This window comes from Dreissena polymorpha, chromosome 15 (assembly GCF_020536995.1).
Source record: "Dreissena polymorpha isolate Duluth1 chromosome 15, UMN_Dpol_1.0, whole genome shotgun sequence".
NCBI lineage: Eukaryota > Metazoa > Mollusca > Bivalvia > Myida > Dreissenidae > Dreissena > Dreissena polymorpha.
Window position 1 is genome coordinate 62,173,314 of NC_068369.1, and position 20,958 is coordinate 62,194,271.

Below are 20,958 nucleotides of genomic sequence, written 5' to 3' on the forward strand. Positions count from 1 at the left end.
GACTTATTTTATTCATATCTCCATCTGCGATCAGTAAGTCAGCTACATTATAATTGGCTTTAAGCTGTTTATAGAAACTAAATCTTGTAATATTGTTATATGGCAAGGTATTAAAGGGTTAGAATGATAATATGCAATGGTCTAAGCTTGATTACTGATTTCAAAGGCAGGTTCGTGCGATGCTGTAGTAAAAAGTCTCTTTACAGTAAATATTGTCTCTCTTGTTAGCACACATCAACAATCTATCAGCCGTTGTTGACGATAAGCTTGCCTTGTCACAAAGTTGACAGGTGATGTTAATTTATTGTTCATTTAATATGCTATGTGGGCAAGGGTGAAGTTTGATGATTTTTAGGGATGATTTAGCATCTTCTAATGGCAGAAAGATTATCATACTGTTTTAGAAAACGCGAACACACTGCGGATTGATACGTGCTTACAACGAATAAAGCAATAATTACCTTTCAGATGTATTCTGTCAGATAAATCTGTTTTCTCAAGAGGAAGAAATTATACTATCACCAGTAGAGCAATATAATTTCAGTTAAAAATTGATAAAAAATCAAGAACAAAATAAAATAATTCAGTAATTGATTAACAGCTAGTCCAATTTACTTACTGAAAGCATATTCTCGTTGTAAAATTACATTTTATCATCACTATCTGCATATTCAGCAAGGAATCTTTATGCCTAAATATAGCAACAATAGGTTTTCTGAGACTTCTTTAGCTTTCAGTTTGAAAGTGCTTACCTCAAATATTTGCGAATACAAAACAAGGGAACTTCCACTTTCTAACATGTCACAACTGGTTTCCCCCCTTACATCTCACATATAACTTCTTGATATATAAGAATTCTGACATAAACTTTAGTTGATCATTTGATTTTGTGAATTTGACTTTTGTTAGTGAGCGAACTAACAATAATTCACACCAAATTAGCGTATGAGGAATTACATTGGTTTCACAGTAGCTAATCCTATACATGGTCATAATGCTTTTGATATACTAACTGATACATTGTATTTCACGACAGGCCCTGGAGGGGAGCGGTTATCCGGAGCGACAACCGGAGCCCGAGTCGGTCATCAACGTCGGGATCCGACCACCGACAGATCACGCTGTTGGAGCGTCTGCAGAAGACACACCCGATATGGTTCCTTCCAAAAGTGGGGGCGGAATGGGGCCGTCCATCTGCTCAAGGACAGGGATATCGGGGTAAGTGACCTCATGCAATGGGCATGCTATGGTGGGGTATGTTGTCATGGGAAAACTAGGGTCTTTTTTCAACAAACGATTCTAACATTTCAGTTTAAGAATGCAAATATATACTTAACACTGGTTTGTTTTGATAGGTACGTTATTGTCTCACAATATATGTAGTGTAACACAAAATATAACATTTACACCCTCCACATGGGTCTATGGCGTATTAAGTAAAATATACTTATGTATCATTATATATCTAGGCAATTATGATGCACAGTCTGTGCTTGAGGCAGTAAATACTCAGATAATGGCTGAATAACATAAATTTTCATCATAAAACATGTAATAATATTAAATCACAAAATTCATAAATTGTGCAATGGTAGGTACTATTTAAACCCTTTTTGACATTCTAAACTTCTTCTTATATGACATGTTCTTAATACTTTAAACTTTTCTTAATTTAAATAAACTTTTTTGACACTAAGAAGATTAAAATCTATCAAATCATTTCTTTTAAATAGGGAAGTGTCATGTTGTTATAAATCATTAGCAAATAAACTACTTGAACAGAGTTTACGGTAATTCTACAGCCTATTAAAATTGTGGTTTTGCCATTAAGATAAAAATTGAAGTAGGATTGCCAGCAGGATTTTATTGTTGAAAACGATCTGATCAATTATGATTAATAGGCTATTATAACCCTGACAAACAGTTAAATAATAAATTGAGTTTGAATTAAGTCAATTAAAGTGGAAAGAATAAAAATAATAGCATTTCAATTGCCCTGAATAGTTGTTAGCTTATATATTAGCAAAAAAATATGAAAGTGGAAAGAAACTGAAGTGCAATTTATGTGATAATATATAAACTGTCAAACGTTCTTGATATCGCTTTCACAAACAATTTGTAAATTGTTTACATCTTTTGTAATTTTTTTTTTTAAATGTCAAATGCTTTTAAACAAGTGCTTTTTTAGCTTATAAATTGAACATTACATTAATAGCTTTTCCAACGCTAACAAATCTTGTTTTGTTTGTCTCTTAAAAATTAGAATATTAAAATTGATGTGTAGTTTATCATATTCTTATATGATACATTATAAATAACATGTCCGACATGATGCAGTCAAATTGTTTGACCTAACATTTCACTGCAAGTGTCATATAAATCAAGGTCATTAAGGTCAAACTTCAAGATTGACCGGGTCAAATTAAAGCTGGATGGAATATGTTAAGGTCAGCTTACACTGGCTAAGAAAGGGATTATCCAAAACATATGTGGCATAGGTTATTACAATAGTTATTACGTTGCTCCTTGTAAAATGTATGTTTAAGAAATCGGTCATTGCCAGTTTGGAAGGAATACAAAAATGTTTTTTAGCAAAAGTATTATCAGCTGTTACTAAAAATGTAGTATTTCCCATACTATTTTTAAGATGGCCCCTTGTTTAGTCAGACACCAGTAACTCCTTTTAACAAAATGCAAATGCTCATGATGCTTTTCAAATTTAGAACTTTTGTTTCATAATGTAGGTTTTCATAGTTCGGGGCGTCAAGCCAGGACAAGGTGATGGCCCTGTCTGTGCAATTTCCAGACCCCAAGGGCTCTCCGACATAGATCACTACCTGATACAGCTTGTAGAGGCCGGGTACCATCTGCAGGGGTCTGCTCGACTCTTCCCCTCCATACCAGAACTGATAGCATACTACTGTGATCATAAGTGAGTATTAATTTAGTATGGTGTAATGTAACCTCTCTGTTTGCTACTGATACCTGAACATGTAGCATAAAACTGTGGTCACAAGAGACTATGAGGTTAGTGTAGTGTATGTAGCCGCTTTGTTTCCCATTGAATTCTTATTATCAGAATTCGTAGTATACTACTGTGATCACAAGTGAATATGAGTTAAGTGTAGTGTAACTTATGAGTGTCGGCCTGCAAAGCTCTCTTAGGAGGGTGCTTGTGTTGATGTTAAGTATGAAAAAATTATCTAAAATAAGTGAATCCTTGTTTCCATAATTTACTCAGACGTAAGACGTACCAAGCAGTGTTCTACATAAAAATTTGAGTAGCCAGTTATATTTTCAAAGAAGCCAGTGACTAAGAACTAAAACATGCATTTTTATGGCCCCCACTATGGTAGTGGGGGACATATGTTTTTGCCCTGTCTGTTGGTCTGTTGGTTGGTCTGTTGGTTGGTCTGTTGGTTGGTTTGCGCCAACTTTAACATTTTGCAATAACTTTTGCTATATTGAAGATAGCAACTTCATATTTGGCATGCATGTGTATCTCATGAAGCTGCACATTTTGAGTGATGAAAGGTCATCCTTCAAGGTCAGAGGTTTAATATATGTGGCCAAAATCGCTCATTTTATGAATACTTTTGCAATATTGAAGATAGCAACTTGATATTTGGCATGCATGTGTATCTCATGGAGCTGCACATTTTGAGTGGTGGAAGGTCAAGGTTCATCCTTCAAGGTCCGAGGTCAAATATATGTGGCCCAAATCACTTATTTTATGAATACTTTTGCAATATTGAAGATAGCAACTTGATATTTGGCATGCATGTGTATCTCATGGAGCTGCACATTTTGAGTGGTGAAAGGTCAAGGTCATCCTTCAAGGTCAGAGGTCAAATATGTGGCCCAAATCGCTTATTTTATGAATACTTTTGCAATATTGAAGATAGCAACTTGATATTTGGCATGCATGTGTATCTCATGGAGCTGCACATTTTGAGTGGTGAAAGGTCAAGGTCATCCTTCAAGGTCAAACATATGGGTCAAAATTGCCCATGTAATGTCACTTCTGCAATGAAGCTAGCAATTTTATATTTGAAATACGTGTGTATCTCAAGGAGCTGCACATTTTGAGTGGTGAAGGGTCAAGGTCAAGGTCATCCTACAAGGTCAAGCATCATATAGGGGGACATTGTGTTTCACAAACACATCTTGTTTTGTTGTTTTGAATTGATATTTGGGGAAAAGTAGCAGGCACCAAGATTCTTAGTTTACAGTAAAAGGGCCGGCTGCAGGTGCTTCCAGGAAACACTGGTACCAAGGTCTTGTTTTCATTGTTAAGTGCAAAAGTCTACTCTTCCTCTGATATGCATGGCATTCATTTCATCTGCGGTTTGAATGTACTCGGATGGAGTCCTAAAAAATATTCTATTTAGTATACTTAAGTACTTATCACATCCATCTATAAAATAAAGAGAGGTAACTGATAAAATTGGACTTATGGTAATGATAAACGCAAGGTTTTGTCCTTTATATGTTTGGGACATGTAAACGCCATTATCATTAGATTATCTAGAGTCACCAAACATACATGTGTAAAACGATAGAAGGACAAAGTGTTTGACGTTGATATGAGAACGATAATAAATTGCCATGAGAATGCTGGGAAATATTTCAGCAAATTGTATATCATTATTGTAATTTTCCAGATATGTATAAGTATTAATGTCAATGGATCGCACGTGGAAGTGTAATATTTTAAGTTAGACTTTTATAGAATATATGTCGAGGTTTGCATTTGGATGTTTCACAGTAGGAATTTAACCATATGGATTTTGGTTTAGTTTGTAGGTATCACTTATTGTATACTGAAAGTTAATTTTTTTTTGAGAACTGTATGGCTGCAGATATGTTTTTATTTCTTAAAAATACATAATTATGCTTTACTTATCTGTGCAATACAAGTCGACCAAATAAAACATAAATGATGCTAGTCACTGTTTTTCCGATCCTGATTGTTCCAAAAGTATGTATCAATCTCTTAGCTTGCTCTATTTAGCATCTCACTTAAGGCTCTGTATGGGTTTTTTTGGATACTGTAATTACATCATTACATCATCTACTTGACTGGCGTAATATTAAGTATTTTTTCTTGAGAATTTTCAGAAAGACAGATAAAAAGAATAATGCCAATTAATTATATTTATATTATATTGTTTTTATTTGCTACTGTTTAAAGTCAAGCCATGGATGTTTTTGTGAATGTGCTAAAGTTGTAAAATGAAGTAGCTCTAAAATAATTTCATGACTTTGTCTGCAAGGTATTTGTGACCATAAGTCAGTACAGTGTTTAATGCATGTTCCAGGGAGGACCTCCCCCACAAGCTGGCGCTGCCCCCTGCTGTTCTGAAGGCTCGAACCATCAAGGAGCTTGACTCCCTCGCTATGCTAGGTCAAGGTAAGGCAATTTTATTTAAGCGTTGTGCGCAAAATAGGTGCTTAATGAATGTACTTAAAATGTCACCCCAGACTAGCCAATTAAGGCAGAGCTTTACGCTCTTGTGTAATATTTCTTTTAGAGTAAGTCTCCTCTTAGCAAAAAATCTAGTTTAGGCGCAGTGTAGTGTCCCTGATTAGCCTGTACTAAACAGCACAGTCTAATCTTGCGAAACAGTTAAAGCACACGGAAACAGTTAAAGTTTCATGCATTTAACCTCCTTTTCTCAGAGACAGGTAGTGACATTATCAAACTAAAATGAAAACGATCTTGGCTGGTTTCATTACCTGGTTTTCAGGTTTTTAGGGAAATCTGAATTTAAGTACAGATGTGAAAATGTGTAATACTTGCCATGGAAGGATTTTTAAAAGCGTTACAAGCATAATATTTTCCATCTTTCAGATTTTTGGACATCTGCTAAGTACGACAGCCAGAGTCGATCATCCAGTCGGTCTAATTTGTCAGAGATATCATCAGGGATGAACAAATCACAGAGCGAACCAATCAGCATTAAAAAGTCAACTGTGATGGCGTATAGCCAGTCAGATGCTATCCTCCGAGACAACACTCCCCCAAAACATTCTGTGATAGACTTTTCCTCTTACCTAATTCAAAAGCCTGACAGAGATATTAATTTTACATCAGTGACTTCTGCCTGTCAGCACAGTGTGACACAACAGCAAGACAGTTTTCATACCAGGTGTTCAGAAAGTGGATTTATGAGGACCTTTCACCAGTCAAAAAGTGAATCAAAACTTAGTAGTCATGTGTCCTCAAAAACACATCATTTAGTGTCAACGCAGCATGTGACTTCGAAAAGCCATGTAACAGATAAAAATGTCAAGTTTCTCTTCAGTCTCTGAGGATACAAATGTAGGAGGAAGCCACGAGTTTGTGCTACATGTTAATGACAAGGAAAATAGAGTGGATATCAGGCTATCCAAACGGGATTCCCAGGTATTGGTTCCGTATGCTAAACCAAATAAATTTCATCATGACACTCTTGTGCTAAGTCCACAAGGATTTCTCCAGCCAACAAACAGTACGGAGGAATATTACTGGCGGAGCAATCTCTCTGACAAAATGAGTGATTACGAGGATATTTGGAAAAACAATTATGCAGATCCTAAAATGGGAAGTGTTCATTCGGATATTCGTCAGCATTTACAGCATCAGCTTTTGAGTCCAAAATCTGTGTCAAAGGCTCAGGCATTTGACCACCATGATACAGAAGTGTTCACTGAAAACTGGCACAGTGATAAATGTGTGATTAAAGACCTAAATGTCAGTCTGGATAAATTGGACATGAGTAAAGATGCTACAAAACAAGAGGAAACTGTGATCACAAGTAAGACAATGACTACTACTCAAGTGCTAATTCTTCTGTTGTTACCAAAAAAGTGTGCACTGTTCGACCTGATGTGAACCGTCTTGAACCATTAGCATCCAGTAGCAAACAAAGCAATGACAAAATTATTACAGACACTGAAAAGTGCTCCGAAGTGCAAACTGTGCAAGACAAGGAGAGTGACCTTGAATCAGACAATAGCAATGGTTGCCATAGTGAAGCAGACGATGCGGATACTGAGGACTGTGATGACAGACCTATGATTACTTCTGTTCAAACTCAGACCAGTCCAGTGTGCAAGTTAAAGAGCCCTTCGTTTGGAAAATCCATATCCACTAACTCATTATCCACCATGAGAAGTCCAATATACACTGAACCCTTTGATGCCATTAGTCAAGATGATAAGGACAAAAAGGTCCAAAGCAGATGGCCAAAAAGATACGCAGACAGTCTGCACCCGCTGTCGGCGTGGGTCAAAGGCGAAGACCATCAACTGACTGTCATAAACTAACTCCTGTATCAGGAGAGACAATTGATACCGATGAAATTAAAGTGTCAGAAAATAACGAACACGATTCCGAATCTACAGATGATGAGGATGTGTTTGAAATATCTCTTGAACTTGTTCAGCCTTCAAAACACAAATCTATAGAAATTTTGAGACCAATCCTTACGGACTGGCCTGGGTGGATAGTAAGCTTTCCCCAAAAGAGCAAGCAAAGCCAATGCCAATACCAAGAAAAACAAAAGTGTCAAAAAACTTATTGCACACTGCTGTCAGTAATCACAGGTCAATGAATGAAGTAACGATGAAAATAGACTTGTGGAGACAAGAAACTTTGAAAAACTCAACCACTAACCCTGACCCTCTACATTTCCTTGCTGCATTTGATGAAAATCATAATCAGGCGAATGCAACATTAAACAAGTTCCCAGTGTACAGCAAAACGGTATCAGACGAACACAAAGTGATGTACTCCGAAGGCTCTACTGCAGAGGACATGATCACGTCACGGAACCCTGAACTGACTCTCAGACCCATGCAGCCATTCCAAATCTATGGACCCCATTCTGAATATGACAATTTAAACAGTAACACTAACTCGCCATATGTTTGTTCTTCCATGCAAAGTAATGGGACTTTGTTTCACATGCCCTGGGAGCATGGAATTGCTGCTAAAATCATGCACATCAGTAAACAAATAGACTCTCCCCACAATCCTGTTACTTCCCCTCCCCCTTGCCAGGCCCCACCCCCTCTCCCTGCCATTGATCCTCATGACCGAATCAGGGCGTGGCAAGTGTCTAGTCAGAAATACGCCCCATGTGTTCCCGGAAATGATGATTGTGAAAGTGTGGAAAAACGTCTGAGTTTGGCATCAGATTTGTCTGCAGAGAACCTCGCAATAGGTATTGACCATGCTCAGAAAAGTCAATCAGACAAAACTATTGTGAATGAGAAATCCACATCACATTCTGAGACTGTTACAGAGAAGAATAGTGACAGCATTCCCTTGTTTGCAACGGACTTGCATGAAAAGATTGTACCTGCTTTAGGTATGTCATACACGTTAGTTTAGATCTAAGGGTAATCACAATTTGGAGCTTTTTCAGAGGGGTTACCATCCTTATAAATTTTTGGTTAGAACTTTAATGAAATAACCAATTCATCCAAGATGTAACATCTAATAAAGATATTGGGTAATTATTTCATAAAACATAAAATTGATCAGTTGTAAATGATATATATTATTAATATCCTTATCATATCTGCAAAATGGCATACCAAATTCTGCTTTTAACATAACTTGTAGTTTCACTTTTTTATTATGCTTAACATGGAACCATTCAGTTACGTGATTTTATCATATCACAATAGAAAAGGAATGACTTCTGATTGCTGTGAACATAATTATTGTCAAATAATTCTATAGTTTAAACAAGCAAACCTGAGACATGTATTATTGGGATCTGATTTTATTCCATTGTGTTCTTCATCTGCAGCCAATCCTCGTCTACTCCATCAGTTGAGTCGCAATCGGCACCCAGACCGGACTGTGCGTGAATACATTATCGGTTTGTCTAAGAACCGGGACACAACGTTCGGCAGCACTATTTATAACTTCATACAGTGCACGCTGGAGAGTCACGATACCAACCCTCACAACATTACCAGAAATGTAAGCGATTATTATGAATGGAGATGTTAAATTGAGAACATATGTGAACGTGGGATTTTTGTTTAGTTATTTGAACATTAAAAAATCATTTTTGAACTGAATGGAAAGATAAGTCTTACTAACTGAAATGTTTGATTTGTGTACCTGAAAGTAAAGTCATCTTATTATAAATCTAATTGATTCTATACTTTTCATTAACAGTGTTGTAAATTTCAAATTGAGTGGTTTTAAGTTAATGATATTTTATACATTTGTAATTGAATGGAAACACTTATATGTTTATTCTAATAACAGAAAAGCTGTAGAATTATCTTGATTTAGACAACTGTATAAATTTGGTAGAGCTGGGCGTGCCATCTTTTATGAGCGTTGTCAATATTATGGCTAATTATATTAACAGTCTTCTTGTTACAGCAATATGTAACTGTTTATAGTAAATCAAGCAATATGTATTTATGACTTGTTTCTGTTCAGGTGCGTCAGTTCATGACGGGAATCAAGAACTACCTAGTGAAGCATGGAGAGGGAGAGCTGGAGGACCTGATTGAGAGGGAAAGAAACCAGGTCAGTAGGTTAGGGAATGTAACAAGGTCGATAGGTCAGGGGATGTAACCAGGTCAGTAGGTTCCGGTATAAGAAGGTCCATATGTCCTTTGTCAAGTGTAACCACATCAGTAGGTGAAGAGTAAGTTTTAGGTCAGAGTTGTTATAAGTTATGGGTCAGTTTGTCATATACTTGTAGGTCATATTTATTAAAAACCTCATTCTGTACCAAAACTTAAACCTTGGTTAAAGTTTTGCGATACCTTCTGCAATATTGAAGATAGCAACTTGATATTTGGCATGCATGTGTATCTCATGGAGCTGCACATTTTGAGTGGTTAAAGGTCAAGGTCATCCTTCAAGGTCAAATATATGGCTTCATTGTAACCAGGTCAGTAGGTTAAGTATAAGAAGGTCCATAATAATTATGTCCTTTGTCAAGTGTAACCACATCAGTAGGTGAAGTGTAAGTTGTAGGTCAGAGTTGATTTAAGTTACGGGTCAGTTTGTCATATGCTTGTAGGTCACATTTATTAAAAACGTCATGGATCAATTGTTCTGGTGGATTTATATCAGTGTGAAAAGTAGGTCAGGAGTCAAAGGTCAAGCATTACCAGGTTAGTATCAGAAGGTCAAATGTCAGTTTTTTCATATGAAATCTTGTCAGGATCATAAGGCTGGTTGTTTATAGGTACATCTTGTTAGCAAATCAGATTCAAAGATTGTTACCAGGTCAAGTGTAGTAGGTCAAGTGGTAGCAGGTCAGGGTCAATAGGTCAAATGACCATGCGTCAGTTTTCATGTGCTCTTTCTTTTAAAAGATTTTTATGTCCCCCACCACTATAGTGGGGGACATATCCCCCACCACTATAGTGGGGGACATATTGTTTTTGCCCTGTCTGTTGGTTGGTTGGTCTGTTGGTTTGCGCCAACTTTAACATTTGCAATAACTTTTGCTGTATTGAAGATAGCAACTTGATATTTGGCATGCATATGTATCTCATGGAGCTGCACATTTTGAGTGGTGAAAGGTCAAGGTCATCCTTCAAGGTCAAAGGTCAAAAATACTAAGACAAAGCGGCGCAGAAGGGAACAAAGTGTTTCTGACAAACACTTTTCTTGTTATCTAATGATTTAAATGTGGTTGTTGCATAAAACTAAAAAGACAGTGAATATGATTAAACATAATTATTTCTCATTGCCTCTTTCCATTGGACTTTCTGTTTTTTGGTAAAATCATTACAGACATAGTTGTCCAATTTCAAGCCATGTTTCAAATATTTGTGGTTGTAGAACACAAAGCTTTGCTTTAGTAATCTGATATAATTAATTTTGTGCTTTATTTAGCTGACTGTGAGATCATTTTCATGTTTATGCTTTATGGTTTTTGCTAGCTTATAATTGGATCTTATTATATCTGTATGTTTTTCAACCTTGAGAACTATGAAATGTTCAGATATTAAAGCATAGTATCTGGCATAGACATGCATTTTGCATGAACTTTGTACCTTTGTGTCTTTGGTAATTAACAGGAAGTTGATCTTTGAAATTCTAAGTTCCTGTATGTCATGATGACTCTTTGATTGTTCGTAGTCTCATTGTTTTTGCGCATGTTTGAAGACGTTTTAAGTTACCCATTAACTGTTTTTAAGGTCGACAATTTGTATGCGGGATCATGTTGTTAAGTGCAAACATTGATCATGATTTGTTTTGTTTTGCATTTTTAAGAACAAATGACAAAAAACTCGCGATTGGTTTGCTTACATTTTCTGAAAATGGATTTTTTGCTTATTTGTTTGTTTCATTTTGATTCTTGATTATAATTTTACAATTGATCATAGTGAGGTATAAATTCTTAATTGCCTATTATCGAGGTTGAATAAAAAATGGTTAAACTGACGCCATTTTTTCTTTCTTTTTTTGTACTGTAATATGTTGGGTTTTGTTTTAATCTCAGTGAAAAAGATTTAATACGAAAGTGGTAAGTTTCACTGTTATAAAACAATCAGTGCCAGTTTTATTGGGCCCCCTAACAAGTCAACATGCACACAAAGTTCCTTGTATAGTTATTGTAGACATTCTTAACAACGTGGATGTAGGCATAAACAATAAGGTGTCAGACAACACATCCAACTCCAGTACCTGTTTCTATGAAATTTTCACCAATATAAACCAATTGGAACCATGCAGTTAAAATTATGTTTTTGTTCTTGCAGTTGGGAAAAGATGAGATTCTGAACATTGATGCCATCATAGAGGGGGCCCTTCACGTGTGTGTCATTCAGCCATTAAAGCAGCACATTTACAATCTATTTGTCAATGAATACACTAGGTAGGTGGCCTGAAAAGTGTTTTGCAAAAAAAGTTTTGCTTATTATGAACATTTACGAATCTGGTTGATTTATTATTTATTGTTTTGCTAGGCAAATTATTAACTTGAATCAAAGAAAATATGAGATTGCATTTTTGTACCTTTATAATAAAAGTTTAAAAATTAGAAAATAGTACTTTTATGGACAAAAAAACAAAATTACACAGTCCTGCACTATTTTGTGTTTGTAATTCAATGGAAAGTGCTTTTAAATTCCCCTTTTTTAAATACCTGAAATACATTTCATTATGTACATGTTGAAAAACCTTTTGACTAGTTCATAAACAATTACTGTGTAAAAAAATCGTAAATTTTACTACTGGTATATAATAATGTAAAATGTCAAAGTTTTTTATTTAATTTGCACAACGTTTATGTAACTTTATAGTTACTACAACAACTCAGACATAAATGTACCGTGTCTTACTTTAATAGGTATTGTTGCAATAAATATGGACACAGCTCATAAAAGCCATTAACCCTTTCAGTGCGGGAACCGATTTTAAAGGCCTTTGCAAACAGTTTGGATCCAGATGAGACGCCACAGAACGTGGCGTCTCATCAGGATCCAAACTGTTTGCTATTCTGATAGTATTCTTTGAAAACAATCGAAGAAAATGCTAATTTTAGTAATTCTGCAGACGACATTTTAGCAGACGACAAATTTCCCAGCATGCAAAGGGTTAAATGGGAAGAATACAGTGACAGATACAAGTCATGCATGTAATACAAGATAAAATTCATGTGTATAATTGATATGCTTTATGCTTTCAGAAATGGAAGCATTCGTCTATTGTTGGCTAACATAAAGTATGCAAGAACAAAAACTTCTGAAGAGATTGGAATTCAGGTAATTTGAACTTTTTACACTGTGTCTGGGGTGGAAATAACATTGAAACAATGCAGACTATGGAATGTATACTAGTCCACAGTAATTGCAGATCAAATGAAAACAATATTTATTGTGCATAATAGAAGTGCATAGTCTATTCATACAAACAAATTGCCATTAATTTGTATTGTCTAGATATGAGTGAGACGTCTGCTTACCTTTGCACTTTTCAAGGCTTTGTTTTTTTAATTTGTGTAAATCTGTTTATGATTATTTTATTATTGAAAACTATGAATTGTATTTTGCTTGTAATCTATTAGATTTGTGTATCATTACATATTATTATTGATTCTGCATTATTTAAATAGCAAAATTTAATGTTGAAACAATGAATGTGTAAAATGTATGACTATGTAAATTATTCTTTGTAATACTATATACATGTAATGAAAATGCGTCAAATTAAAACTTGCCAAATAGAGACACACTATGAAAATAAATGAATGAAAAAACATTAAATATTAGAAAACCATGAGCTCACATTAAAACACACCAAAATATGAATTTTGCTCATGTCTCATATGAAAATGAACATTCTGTATCACTGTGCATGTGATCAGTGTGACGCCAATGAGGCCATAAAAAATTATAGATTGTGTGTTTTGCCAGTGGTACTGGACATGTATGCTGGCAACCAGGTGCTCTGGTATTTCCCACTTACAGGTCAAGAACTGAACAAAGTTAAATATCTTTCTGTAAAAACACTTTATAGCTGGAAACAGCTGTATTTCTGTATAAGTCCCAACTTTTATGAACTACTAATTTCTTTGAGGTGTGCTGTGACACTGATAGATCCTAACAGAATGCAGCCATAAACTGCAGAAGGACCTCATAAACTTTGCAATTAACACAATTACCCCTGAAATAAGCAATATAGCTTTGTTGTGGGAAAACTGGGCTAAATTCATGTGTGTAAAGTGTCATCCCTGATTAGCCTGTGCCAACCACACAGGCTAATCAGGGACAACACTTTCTGCCTAGACTTGAATTGCCTTTCTAAGATACTGTGTTTATACGAACAAATTCCTCAAAATGGAAAGTATTGTCCCTGATAAGCCTAAGCGGACTGTACAGGCTTATCTGGGACGACACTTTACACACATGTATTTAGCCCAGATTTCTCACAATGTGGTTTAATATATCCGTGTGTTTTCCCAGAAGGGCGTTGCCCCTCCAGATGGCAGCACCCTTGACCAGGTGAAGCACTACTTCACCAAGATGCAGAAGTCCTACTCCCCGTTGAAGAAGCTGGAACACCTCCTGTCTGCTACCTCCACCATCTACAAATATGTACGTGTCTGCCATGATTGTCTTTAACCCTTTCCTGTTCCAAAGCATATTAAAAATGACTATATGCATTCAACATTAAACCATTATAGCCTGCGAGTAACTTGCAGGCTGTTAAGGTGTTATGCCGTTTGCTGTTTATCAGTATTTTAGGGTAGGAAATAAAGTGTTTACAGCTTGAATCTTAAAAAAAATGTATTTAATTTATTTTGAATTTCTTATGGACTACAAGAGGTCAGATGCCAATCTTGATTGGTAAAGGGTTAATATGGTGGCATGTGATTGCTTATACCCTTGAGAAAGCTGGAACATGATTGTTTGCTGATTGTCTTTTTAAAACATACGCAAAGTGCTAAACAAAGTGTACATTCCCCCAGTATATAGCTTAGCCTTTGTAGCACATCCATAGTGTACATTCCCCCAGTATATAGCTTAGCCTTTGTAGCACATCCAAAGTGTACATTCCCCCAGTATATAGCTTAGCCTTTGTAGCACATTCATAGTGTGCAGAAACTAGGCAATAAAAGAATTACTGTTTCCCTTAAGTAGAGAACATTTTTAAGTATTGATTATAATTTATTTGATTTGATCTTTGCACCTCTAACCTCATCAGTTCTTTCCCTTTTTAAGCAGCACTGACCTCTCCCTTTCCAGGTTGCCCAGCAACCCCACAGCTCTTGCTCCCCACCCGTGTTTGGGGCAGACGACTTCCTTCCCGTGCTGATCTACGTGCTGATCCAGTGTGGCATCGTCTCGGTGGAGATAGAGGCAGACTACATGTGGGGCCTGCTCCACCCCTCGCTGCTCAACGGCGAGGGGGGCTACTATCTCACCTCCCTCTCGTCGGCTGTGCTCGTCCTGAAGAACTTCAAGGAGATGCAGGAATCCAATGCCGCGCAGACCCAGGTCAGTGGCAGGCCTGCAGCAGTTTGCACATGGGCAACATTTTCTATTATCTTTTGTTTATTCTGCATTTTGTTTTGTAAAAAAAAAGGATATATTTATTGTTTCAACATTTAACATTTTTAAGGGAAGTTAAACTAACCTTTGGTGTCGAAAAAAAAGAGTAAGGCTTGTGCAGATATGAACAGAAAATATTCGAAGAAGATTTTGGTGCGACCATTTTTAATCTTAAGAGTCTTAAAAGAATACAATACATGCGACACAAGTGTTCCTTCTTTACTTACTGTGGCCATCAAACAGCTCATTAGGATCTAGGTGTTTTAGATCAAGTAAAGTGTTGTGTTGAAATTATTGCTAAGAGCCTTAAAAAAGTTCATCATAGAGAGGTAAATGTGTAGGATTTCATGATTTTATTATGTTTAAATTGCAGTTAGGCAAACTGCCGAGCATAAGTGACATGCAGGGGTTCCTGAAGATTGCCATACCAGACGAGCAACGAGACACCATCATGTGGCGCACACTTCCAGTACGACCAAGCATGACCACTCGCGATGTCTGTATGTAACATTTCTGATTTGCATAAGAATTGGTATTTTCTTTTATTATTAAGGTGATTAATAAGGAATAATAATGTACAAAAAACGAATTTAAGCTGTTAAAAAAATGGTCAAAGGGAGATTACTAGTAAGAGATTTGTTTTTCAACATGGATTAGTTTGAATTAACTTGGGGATCAATAAAACAATATATTATTGTACTTCAATACATGTATGAGAAACATGATTGACAAGTTCATGTGAAACTATAGTTATGGTACACACTATTTTATATTAATAAAATTAAGGCAATAGCAAGACTTGATAAAATATTTAAAAAATGCAAGTGTATGCATTGTCTGGTTGTTTTGTGACTCAGAATTACTTGGAATATTTTACATACTAGAATCATCATCCAAATTTGTTTCAGATATGCTTGACAATTATATAAATAAATATTGGAAAATTGGATGTATTTAAATTCCACATGCTTTCTTGGACTGAACACACAATAACTGGTGCTGTTTTTCTACCCCTTCATGAAGACGTGCATATAGGTTACTGTTACCTCCCATTGCAGGTTCATTGATTGCCCACAAGTTCAAGTTCACCAACCCACAGGACTATGGGCTCTACACACTGGATAATGGAGAAGGTACTTGTTTCTTGCTCCAAATTTCATGTTTGCATCTCCTTGATTTTGCCTGTACATTTCTTAACAATTGTTATTTTATCATAAATTTTGAATTCACACTGATAGGTGTTATGCCATTGGAAAATTGAGAGCAGACCAATTTTGGATTTACATTACAATGGATAATAAAAGCAATGATTTGCAAAGTCCAATCAATTTCTTGTGTATTTCAAATTAAACAGAATGGAAGCGCAATATATATATATATTGTCTTAAGGTCAATAAAAGTAGATATTTACACAATTGTATTGCTAATGTGAAATGGGAGTATCAGGTATGCTTACTCAATCGACATGTATATATAAGATTGTCATGTACATAAATATAATCAAATATTTCTTTCAGAACACAAGTTGATGGACATGGAGTGCCCACAGAGCCTGAAGGCTAAACGTCTGGCTCACAACAAGGAGTGCATCTTCGCTTACAAGAGGAACGCAGCGAATATCGCATGGCCTAAATCAGTGCAGTGAGCCAACATGTCTGTTGGTTGTACGTCAACATTACCTTGTGCAGTCGCTGTTAAAGGATTACGATTTGCTCCCTTCCATTGATGCAGCTTCTGTTGCAGAGGCCTAACCTTTGGCCTCTCAGTTGAGGTGGCATACGGATTCTAGGTTCATTCTTCTGTGTGTCGTCTAGCAATCACTACAGCTCATCGTTAAGGTCCTGGATTCATTGAATGTATGCCAGGTAGAGAGTGAGATTGGACTGCTGGGAGAACTTGTTGCTCTCAAGATCTCAATGTGTTCTACTGCAAAGTTTAGATTTTGCTGATGGGTTTGCCTCCCTTTTTCGAACATTTTCATCCAGCCACTGTTGCAGTAAAAGATAGCACTGGACAACTTTTGCAGGGTCAGCTGTGTTGCACTGGGTTATGATTCAATCAGGTACTATATTTGTTGTCTGAACAACTGCAGACCTACAAATGATGACCCCTTGGATCCATGGTATGTCCTCTACCACTGCTGAAGTGCATGGTCCGAATCGGATGATCATTTACTGTGTCATTCAGTCTTTTGTTAAAATTACATTTGTATACGTGGAAAGTGTGTGTAAAACGTACATGTCTGTTAAACTTCTATTTCTCAGACATTATTGTTTTACTCTAATCCCTTAGATTGATATTTATGCCCCCCTTCGAAGAAGAGGGGGTATATTGCTTTGCTCATGTCGGTCGGTAGGTCGGTCGGTCGGTAGGTCGGTCGGTCCGTCCACCAGGTGGTTGTCGTATGATAACTCAAGAACGCATACGCCTAGGATCATGAAACTTCATAGGTAGATTGATCATGACTCGCAGATGACCCTTATTGATTTTGAGGTCACTAGGTCAAAGGTCAAGGTCACGGTGACCCGAAATAGTAAAATGGTTTTCGGATGATAACTCAAGAATGCATACGCTTAGGATCATGAAACTTCATGGGAAGATTGATCATGACTCGCAGATGACCCCTATTGATTTTGAGGTCACTAGGTCAAAGGTCAAGGTCACGGTGACCCGAAATAGTAAAATGGTTTCCAGATGATAATTCAAGAACGCATACGCCTAGGATCATGAAACTTCATGGGTAGATTGATCATGACTCGCAGATGACCCCTATCAATTTTGAGGTCACTAGGTCAAAGGTCAAGGTCACGGTGACCCGAAATAGTAAAATGGTTTCCGGATGATAACTCAAGAACGCATACGCCTAGGATCATGAAACTTCATGGGTAGATTGATCATGACTCGCAGATGACCCCTATCAATTTTGAGGTCACTAGGTCAAAGGTCAAGGTCACGGTGACCCGAAATAGTAAAATGGTTTCCGGATGATAACTCAAGAACGCATACGCCTAGGATCATGAAACTTCATAGGTAGATTGATCATGACTTGCAGATGACCCCTATTGTTTTTGAGGTCACTAGGTCAAAGGTAAAGGTCACGGTGACCTGAAATAGTAAAATGGTTTTCGGATGATAACTCAAGAACGCTTTTGCCTAGTTTATAGCTGCTGTTGCAGAGTTCTCACTGGTATGTCATTGTGTCACCCAACCAGGAAATATCTAGAGAATATAAGCTAATTCAAGGTACAATAGCCCCAATGTTACATGGACTAAAAATAAACATTCCGTATTGAAAATGACAATTGGTGTTTTCAGAAGGTTTGTCCTGCGTTTGTGGATACATTCTACACAGGGGAGACAATACTTCAAAAGAAAAGCAACAAAGTGTGCATTAATTCCCTTGGCCATTTTATGCATTAAGTTTAATACCTTTGACACATTAAGGGACTTGTTTGATTGGTGAAATAAATCATTCAGATTTGTTATTTTATTTCATAATTTTGAACTCATATTTTCATTGGTACAATTTATTGTACTTTTTATGATTGGTGGTGTGTAAGTAAACCAGAAATTCAAAATGATTGATTGATTACTTAACTCCATGATGTGGAATGTTTGTTGAAAGCAGGTGCTATATATTATGTGTGTTTATGTGTAATCCACATGTATCCTTCTAAAATCTTATTTAATTGTAAATTACTCTATATAAGGGGACTGCTTTCATGTATGATATTAAATTTTGATAAGTGTGAAATCAGTTGGATATTTGTATAAAAAAAGACACAGAGCTTATATTATTTATACAAAACATAATTGCTTTTGGTTGAAACATAGGTTTTATGAAAAATGTAAATAAACAGTTACTATTTTTGGAGAAAAAACATCTTTTCCATGGTAATTTTAGCATTATACATACATTTATAATCAAACATTTGTTTGTATTTTCCATTTTCTAAGTTAAAAGATCCCCACCATGTCTAGCTTACAGGTTTTGTTTTAACTACTGCTTTCCATTTTGTCATCATATCACATCGATGTTTATATTATATACATGATTTATTACTTAATTGATAGCTTTAAGTATTTGCTTTATGAATAGCATTTTTATTGTTATTTTATTATAAAGTTAATAAATGACTGCAAATTTCTTGTGCAATTGTATATGTTGTTAATGTTGATGTATACTTTTTAATCGTAGACATTGTGTGTATATTGCTTTTGTGCCATAGAAAATAACTCACTGATAACAATTAGATGAGTCATGAAGATATCACAAACACAAGTACAGATATTCATGTACATTTGTTTGTTAATAGTTCTTAGAATAAACAAAGTTTGAGCCCAGAATATTGTGTTACTGTTAGACAGTTGACACTGAATAAATGAGTACATTTAACGAGAACATATTAATTTGTTAGATGTTTGTTGCTGATGTAATTGTACTGTTGTAAAAGGTCATAAGTCACCTTTCAAAAGGTATTTTGTATCAATAGAGTTGTTAGTGTTCTGAAATGTTGTAATAGTTTTTATTATTATATTACCTTTTTTGTTCTTACTATATTACCTAGTGCTATACAATGGAATGGCATTGTGGTACTAGAACAAACGTGCCCTTAAAGTCATTGAAGATGTGCATCTATGTGGATTTGACGGTGCCATGAGAAAAATGGTCTTATTCCATGTGTGGCCAGCGCAGCTCCAGAACAGCCAGCACATTGACTCTCTGGGCTGGAGCTACGCTGTCTACTTATGAGACAATGATACCTTGGGTGACTTGAAAGCAGGGTAGCTCCTGTTAATACTGCTGTTAGAAAACACAATTTCGCAAGATATTTGTTGTTTATACTGCTGTTAGGGAATTGTACTTTTTATCCCTCGCCATAGGCGGAGGGATATTGTTTTGGCGTTGTCTGTCCATCTTTCCGTCCGTCCGGAGCCATATCTAGGAAGTGCTTTGGCCGATTTCATTGAAACTTGGTATGAGTATACATGTACATATGGATAATAGGATGATGCATGCCAAATGGCATTGTACACCATCTGATAATTACAGAGTTTTGACCCTTTGTATCTTGAAAAAATGCTTTGTTGTGTGTCCAGAGCCATATCTTGGAAGTGCTTTGGCGGATTTCATTGAAACTTGGTGTCAGTGTCGAGAAGCATATTGGCGGGGGATATCAATTCAACAAATTTGCTTGTTTCACCAAGGTTACGGACACTGTAATACTGTATGTATGGTTGGTTGTTGAATGGTGTTTTGAACCATAGTATTATTTGGATATTCTTTGATATTAATGTTCGACGTTATATTTTTTAACATTAGAGTATATATTCTTGCTTAAAATCAAATGTATCGACCTGGAAGCGCTGCAGAGACCTAAATCATAGGAAGTTATGTTAGCTGTACTACTTTAAGACATTTTTGTTGTTGCAAAAAAGAATTTATGTTCATGTTGAAAGGTTTCGCATTATTTTAACTGTGTTATGTTCTTCCAACATTTTGGATCAGTTGTTATTGTGCAGTAAATTATTGAAACTCTAGATCTTGGTTTTAAGTTTATATTTCCTTTACCAAAACACAATTTCTTCATGGATCTTTAATTGATTGAACATAACCTTGTAATTCCGAAGCATACATACAACAACTCCCAAAGGTCATTTATTGTGCCTGCATTTTGCATGTATGTTAACATTTTAGATCGATGCTAGGCGACAGCAAACACGGCCAACATTACTGGTAGTTATTTAGACAAACGTTGTCAAACATTCATCAGCATTTATTGACAATTTTAAAATATAATTGCTCATGATCACTGTAATCAGTAACGTCCATGTGTCAAATTCTTCTGTTCGGTTCCAGTATATGCACGTGTAATGTACAGATATACATGAAAGACGAACTTTTTCACTGTATTTAGCATTAAC

The 20,958-nt window shown here is 36.1% G+C and overlaps 2 protein-coding genes and 1 long non-coding RNA gene across 3 annotated transcripts; all 3 read left to right on the forward strand.

Annotated features, from left to right (window-relative positions):
* Window positions 1-322: 322 nt before the first annotated feature.
* LOC127859785 (uncharacterized) lies at window positions 323-7,201 on the forward strand. The gene is made up of 5 exons (XM_052397291.1): window positions 323-334; window positions 1,037-1,218; window positions 2,807-2,932; window positions 5,322-5,413; window positions 5,855-7,201. Exons 1-5 carry the CDS (start codon window positions 323-325, stop codon window positions 6,313-6,315), a joined length of 873 nt encoding a protein of 290 aa, XP_052253251.1. The 3' UTR covers window positions 6,316-7,201.
* A 343-nt stretch (window positions 7,202-7,544) lies between these two features.
* Window positions 7,545-17,329, forward strand: LOC127860410 (protein sprint-like). The gene is made up of 10 exons (XM_052398475.1): window positions 7,545-8,357; window positions 8,805-8,980; window positions 9,455-9,544; window positions 11,740-11,855; window positions 12,669-12,744; window positions 13,945-14,076; window positions 14,728-14,979; window positions 15,407-15,533; window positions 16,092-16,166; window positions 16,551-17,329. The coding sequence occupies exons 1-10, from the start codon at window positions 7,595-7,597 to the stop codon at window positions 16,676-16,678; spliced, it is 1,935 nt and encodes a 644-aa protein (XP_052254435.1). The 5' UTR covers window positions 7,545-7,594; the 3' UTR covers window positions 16,679-17,329.
* A 270-nt stretch (window positions 17,330-17,599) lies between these two features.
* Window positions 17,600-18,068, forward strand: LOC127860428 (uncharacterized). The gene is made up of 2 exons (XR_008039791.1): window positions 17,600-17,671; window positions 17,817-18,068. It is a non-coding gene; the product is annotated as an uncharacterized LOC127860428 (long non-coding RNA).
* The last annotated feature ends 2,890 nt before the right edge of the window (window positions 18,069-20,958 follow it).